The sequence below is a fragment of the Plectropomus leopardus genome, chromosome 1 (genome assembly GCF_008729295.1).
Source record: "Plectropomus leopardus isolate mb chromosome 1, YSFRI_Pleo_2.0, whole genome shotgun sequence".
NCBI classification, from domain to species: Eukaryota; Metazoa; Chordata; class Actinopteri; order Perciformes; family Serranidae; genus Plectropomus; species Plectropomus leopardus.
The window spans coordinates 1,101,106-1,107,836 of record NC_056463.1 but is presented as its reverse complement, the minus strand read 5'-3'; the positions used below and the strand labels follow the sequence as shown (position 1 = coordinate 1,107,836).

At 39.5% G+C, this 6,731-nt stretch overlaps 1 protein-coding gene across 2 annotated transcripts in view; it reads left to right on the top strand.

The window, feature by feature from the left end:
- Window positions 1-6,731, top strand: part of celf1 (cugbp, Elav-like family member 1) — a 40,305-nt gene that overhangs the window by 7,759 nt on the left and 25,815 nt on the right. Inside the window, exon 2 of one of the 2 annotated variants that reach the window (XM_042490210.1) lies at window positions 797-916. In XM_042490210.1, the coding sequence (XP_042346144.1) occupies window positions 813-916 (104 nt within the window). In that variant the 5' untranslated portion in view covers window positions 797-812. Of the gene's footprint in view, window positions 1-793; window positions 917-6,731 lie in introns of those variants that run through there. The other variant, XM_042490218.1, reaches the window with a different exon arrangement.

Below are 6,731 nucleotides of genomic sequence, written 5' to 3'. Positions count from 1 at the left end.
TGAAAAACACAAAGAAAAAGAAATGATCAAACACATGATAACTTGGTCGTCATGTTCAAGAACAATACTTATTTAATCCCACCTCTTCTCCATAAGTCACTGAATTTTAATTAACGAGATTCCTTACTAATTTAAACCTATTCTTTAATTAACTAAACATATATGCATACACACATACATACAAACTTTTAAGTTACTTGAGTATTTTAATCTCGTACCACTTTCCACTTTTACTTCACAACACTTCAGAGGGAAATACTGTACTTTTAACTCCACTATTATTATTAGATTTCTACTTAACAAATTAAGATTTTGCACACAAACTATATGAAAGTATACAGCTTAGTCAATTGTCTGGAAAATTAATTGGCAGCTATTTTTTTCATTGTGAAAGCCATTTTTAAAGCTTTTTATATAAACTGTATGTATGAGGACTTTCTGCTTTTCCTGTTTAATTATTTTGATTTATGAAATTTATTTGAACCTTTTTGCATGCATAGTTTTACTTTAATTCTTCAATATATGTCCCTGAAAATACATTTACTTTGTTTAAGTTTATTATGTTGTGTTTAGAGGGCGTTAACTGTGCAAACAGGCGACTTATGATCAGTGGGATTCATCACTGAGCTCACCTGGTCAGAGCAGATTTGGATGGTAAAGAACATTTGGTGCATCTGGAGAAGAGAAGAGAAGAGAATGTGCTGCTGCATGAGGCTTAATGTGTGAATATTTGTTGTGTTTGTATTTGTAATAGTGCTTCTGTGTCTGCTGTGTGTCCTGTGTTTGTTACCAGTAGACGTGAGAGGCCCTGGATGGATAGCCTGGACCCTGAAACCCTCTATGTGTCTCCAGAGCAGACTGGACAGCCCACGCTCCCCCTCCCCACATCAGAGGTCTCGAACTTGGCACTAGGGGGGTAAGAAGACTTCACTCTGCTTTACTCTGATCTCTCATAGCACTTTTTTTTAGGGAAAACACGGGTTAAAGAAAATCTGTCGAAACTCAGTGTCCACACTATGCATCCGTGTGTCAGTCGATAGAGTCAATCAGTCAGTCGTACCTGCAGTCCAGAGGGCTCAACATCAACTAGTAAAACAATGTGTGTGTGACTTTAACTGTTTCGATCAACATCCAAGAACTGGCCTCGTGTTTTCAAACAGGTCATGGCGTCCTCATACAGGCGCACTCAAACGTGATTTTTTCTTTTGGGGGCCACTCCGGCTCTTTTTCTCTATTAAAAAACCTTTTATGCACTCGGGCACCTTATTTACATTTAAAGTACATAAAAATTCCCAGTGTGAATCAGTTTTTTTCATTAGCTGTGTTTACATGCACACTTTTTCCAAATCTGAAATCAATCTGATTGAAGATTATGGGCCAGCTGTTCTCATGGGATGTGCTCTAATACCAGCTGTGAGACGTGCAAACATTTTGAATATAGTAACTTCATTGGCATAACCCAGGCTGTGATAATCCGAAATCTACTCTGCATGTTGTATATTAATAATAATTCAGTTTTTGTGTTTGGTTTTGTTTTTTCATCTAAAGCCATAGTGGCATCATGACAAAAACCTGGCACTGAAAAAGTTACAATTCTGAAAATTAATGAATATTTGATATTTATGATTAGGACTGATGTTTCTCAAAAAAATAAATAAACTCAATCAAAGTCGAAAACAATATTCTTGTATAATTTTTTTTTTTAAGCCTAATTTTGAAAAGTGCATTTTGTGTGCAGAACAGTATGAGTGTGAGTATTTGACACTGCACAAAAAATAAAAAAGTATAAAAATCAATATTTCTGCTAATCATTAAAATATCCCAGGCTGCGATAATAAAAACAATAATATTTTTAATCAAAAAAACATAGTGGCATCATGACAAAAACCTTGCATTTAAAAGGTTAAATGTATGATTAGGACTAATGTTTGTTAAAAAATAACTCACTAATGTCAATGAATAATTTTTTTCAAAGCTTGATTTTGAAAAGCGCTTCTTGCAGAGTGGTGAGTATTTGATGCTGCACAAAAAATAATAATAATGTATAAAACTCAATATTCCTGCTAAACATTAACATATCCAAGGCTTAGCATGTAGTGTATAGAAAGTAATTATTTTTTGGGGATTTTTTTCCATCTAAAAACATAATGGCATCATGACAAAAAACCTGCCATTTAAAGGGTTAAAAATCTGACAAACAATATCTATTTGATATTTATGATTAGGACTGATATTGGTTGAAAAACTTAATAACTGAAATAATATTGAGGTGTAATTTTTTAAGTTTGATTTTGAGAACCTCTTTTTATGTGATGCGAGTGTGTGAAACATGAAAGTGCGCCTTTAAGCGCTAATTAGAATTGCTACTAGTCGAAGCTAAATTATGAATATGTTGGCTTGGAGTTATAACTAAAAAAAGCAATTGTTCATTTATAATTTCTAAAATTTCTGCTGATTAAATGTTAAAAAGGCTCGCCATAAGTTCGGGGTTCTGTTGAGTCCAGCCAAAAGCTACCTGAAGGCTGGCAGTGTTGTGTTTCAAACATCCCCGCAGTTTATCTCATTTCAGAGGTGTGTGAGTGTGTTTGTGCGAGTGTGTTTGTGTGAGTGTGAGTGTGAGTGTGTTTGTGTGAGTGTGTTTGTGTGAGTGTGTTTGTGTGAGTGTGTTTGTGTGAGTGTGTTTGTGTGTGTACTGCGGGCTGCACACAAAGCCCAAAGCCCGTGTCATTTGGCATCGGCTGCCTTCTGTTTTTACACACAGAACTCACACACAAACCGGTGCAGCCTGCAGGACAACAGGGTAAACACAGACCCCCTCGGGCCGGAACCTAATTGTTAGCCGCTGCTGTGGCTAGTCCGGGGATTAGCTACTGGCTGGGGAGCACTATTCACTCCCTCTTTCATTCCCGCTGCCCACTGGGCCTTATCACCATCAATCTGACACCCTGTTTATCTGACGCTGCAGCTAGATCTGCTGGCCTAGGAGAAATGTTCACAAAGGCCGTGGATCATCAGCACTTTGATTGTGGGAGCCCAAATGGCCATTACTTTCTCTGGCCCCAGTGATCCCAGCAGCCCTCCATGATCTCCATGCAGTGGTTAGTCCCAGTCCCAGAGCCAGGAACGCCAACCTGAAGGCCCGTCACTTTTTGTGTCTGTCGTTTTGTGCTCTTCATCTCACACGAAGGCGACTCCTCGGCTTTGTTTGTCGTGTTTGTGTTCCGGTGGACGGGTTCTCCATGTGGACTGGTTTGTTGTGGCGCACTGTTTTTCTCCGCTTTTTGTGCGCTGTTGGCTGCGTTTATCTACCTTTTGCTGGGACTTATCAACATCTGGAGTTTACCACCGCCCCTCTGATCGCTGTTTCAGTTTAGCTTCATTGTCTTGTTCAAAAAAGGAGACAGAAAAACACATTTCTGCCGTCATGGCTTCTTTTAAGTTGGATTTTCTCCCCGAGATGATGGTGGACCACTGCTCTTTGAATTCTAGTCCTGTGTAAGTAACTCGCTCTGTCCGGCCTCGTAAGTATCACACGTATGTCTCTGGATGTCTGCTTGATTGGATTGGTCCATTTTAAGGTCATAATTGTGTCCGTGGTGTGTCAGTTTGGTGCCTTCCCTCAGTCCTTCTTTCAAGGTAGAGAATTGTTTTTGTCTGATTCAGATGCTGATCAGTTCCTGTTGTTATGGAGGTCTATCTCTGATTGTTGCACATTACCTGTGAAGAATACAACATTTTAGGTTAAAATTAACATCCAGATTTTGTCATTTAAACCACATTATGAGTATTCTTACTTCCAAAATAGTCTTTTGGACAGATTTTCTTTGAAAGCACCACTGGTCATGCCTTAAGTTATGTCTATGCAACGGTTTACACTGACATGAAGGTATTTTATCACAAATGTTGCCCTATTTAATCAGCCACTGTGTCACTTTTAGGCCTGTACTTTTCCTCGGTCTCAAGGGCTCAATGGAGGCCTTAAATAGCATCACATTCGCAAACATGGAATACTTGAATAATGTGGATGTCCAAGATGTTATTGTCACTGACAACAGTGGCAGTGATGATTATAAGTTGACTGACGGGCATCAGACATAATAGAGTGCTGCAAAGATGACGTTTTTCTGCAGGCCGACACGAGAGTTTGCTTCGCCCTGGTTCCCTTGTCAAAAAGCCTCGGGATTTTTGATTATTGCATAAAATGAGATATGTGGTATACAAAAGTTCAGGATGCTCACGTCTCATTCAGCAAGATAATCTGTGCAAATAAACACCTCTAATAGGATTTTGGAAGCCTAAATACAATCCCAAAAAAATTAGGACACTGTTTAAAACGGAAATAAAAACAGAATGCAGTGATTTGCACACAATATATTCAATTGGGGACAGTACAAAGACAAGATATTTTATGTTAAAAAAATGGGAAAGTGAAATTCCTTCATATATACCTTTGTCACTGCAGACAGTTTGGACACGTCATCGTAGCTCAGGGGAATTTGATCACATTAATGATGGCTGCACTCCACTTTGCACATGCTGGCTCACTGGATTAGCTTTTTGGGACACTTAATGGAACTCAGCCAGACAGTACAAACTTACATGATGTCAGAAAAAGTCAAAGTATTGTGTTAGTCCGACTAAACAACAACTTTTAAAATCCATGTAAACATGTCCCACTTTGAGAAATCAAATTTCTTGATGTCAGACTAACACCTCCAGATAATTTGACGGGAAGTTGAGCTGTTCTGTCATGTAAACACCTCAGTTGGACTTTAACTGGACTCACTTTAACTGGTGTTTCGCACGTGCTACTTGTTGCCGTGCGGGTCTCCCTCGATGTTTATGGATAGGGACTGTTAGTTATTTATGAGGAGGGGAAGGAATGTCGCAAACGAGTCAGGCATTAAAAACAACTAAGAACTGCGGAGGAACTTGTGGGACATATAACTTGAGAAGGTAGTATTTTATATTTATTTTAAATAAGAAAGTCACACCCAAGCCACCCCCCTCCTCTGATGACTAAAGTACAGTCCCTCAACTATGGCATGGAAGCTAAGCGATGTCCTGCTATGGATGGGGTCGCAGCAAAACATACTTTAACCACCTAAAAAAATCCATCTTACTGTAATTGTTGACTGTATCTGAATGTTGTCTCCTCTTTAGCCTCCACAGCAGCTGATGGAGGCAGCGTCAGAGCAGCAGCTCCGCCGTTCAGTGGAGTAAAATGACTTTTTCTCAGTGGAGTCTGGTGTTTTTGATATAACAGCTTCAAATCCCTGTCGACAAGGGATGTCTTACAGCAGCGTAACGCCCTGAAAATTTTCTAAATATAGCGTACACTTAAACTGGTAGTGATTTTTTTTAGGTGGATTAAAACTAATCAGTGAAGGCAGAGTTTGATCAGCGCTGTTTATTTGTGCGTGATGCTGCGGTTTTTTACCCCAAAGTTACAATAAATAAACAGTTGTGATTGTGATTGGGTCTGTATCATAGACTGTAAAAATAATATAAGGTAATAGTAACAAGCTGAAAGGAGGCAAATCTCCAGCGGTCGTGGAGGAGTCGGACAGACTTCATCAATAAATGGATTCTCTCTCACTGTTTGTATACTGAGACAAGGACAGGTGTCCAGTTAAATGACCTGATAGAGCTATGTATGTGACGTACTGAGTGTTAACGTTATCAGTTATTTTCCTACTGTGAGTCAAAACGTCTGCTGTGAAAAAACGTCCACTCTTGTGTGATACACGACTTCAGTCGCTCAACAGTCCTGAGACTCTTGTTGTTGTATTTTGTGCTTCATAATGCATCTCACATGGAGACAATTCTGGACATGTTCTAGCAGGAATATGATCCGAAACTGAGGAGAAATGAACAACGCTGCCAACCAAATTCACACATCCCTCTGGCATTAGCATGTAGCTACATGTAGCAGTGTACTGGCAGCTGGAGAATGACTGTGATGGAAAAATAGTGGCACTTATTACGGTGATAAATCACCAGACAAGATTGTAAACACAATCCAACATGTTCCAGCAGGAATACGATTCTAAACCAGTGAGAAAATTACAACATCTGCTACAAAGTTTACACGTTTCCCCGATGTTAGCATGAAGCTTCGTGTAGCTGTGTAGGGCTAAGCGATGTAGCCCAAAAATAAAATCTCTGATTTTTTTTTTCACACCAAACTCGATTTATGATTTTAAGCAATATTTTTTAGCCTCTTAAAAACAAACTACAAATGACAATGATTTCTTTGATTTTAGCCATAAAAAATTAACAAAGGAAGAATGAAAAATGTTCAAGTCAGTTTTGCATATTGCACTGTTGTGCAACCATTTCCGACCAATTCTGAACTAATACAGCCGTCGTTCATCGTTAGTCTCATGTTACCAGATGATGTTATGGGTTTTGACCATCGGCCTGTTGTAATGGAGTCAAACGACGAGCTCTTTTCAGTTATACAGATGTGCGTATAGAAGAGGCGGCTGGTAGTTTTCAGCATGTGGGTAAACCTGCAGGCTCTTCACCTGTTTATATGGGCACCGTATCTTTAGTGATACGCAGCGACTGCATCAGTAACAGCTTTGCAGCGGGCCCCTTCCTGTCATACGGGACACAATGAGAAAATGATTCCACTGATGTCGGCTTCTTTTTACCGGCTGTTTGTGGGCTGACGCGGTCTGATGCATCTCAGAGCGCGACACATTTCTCCCTCTTGGCTGCTGCTT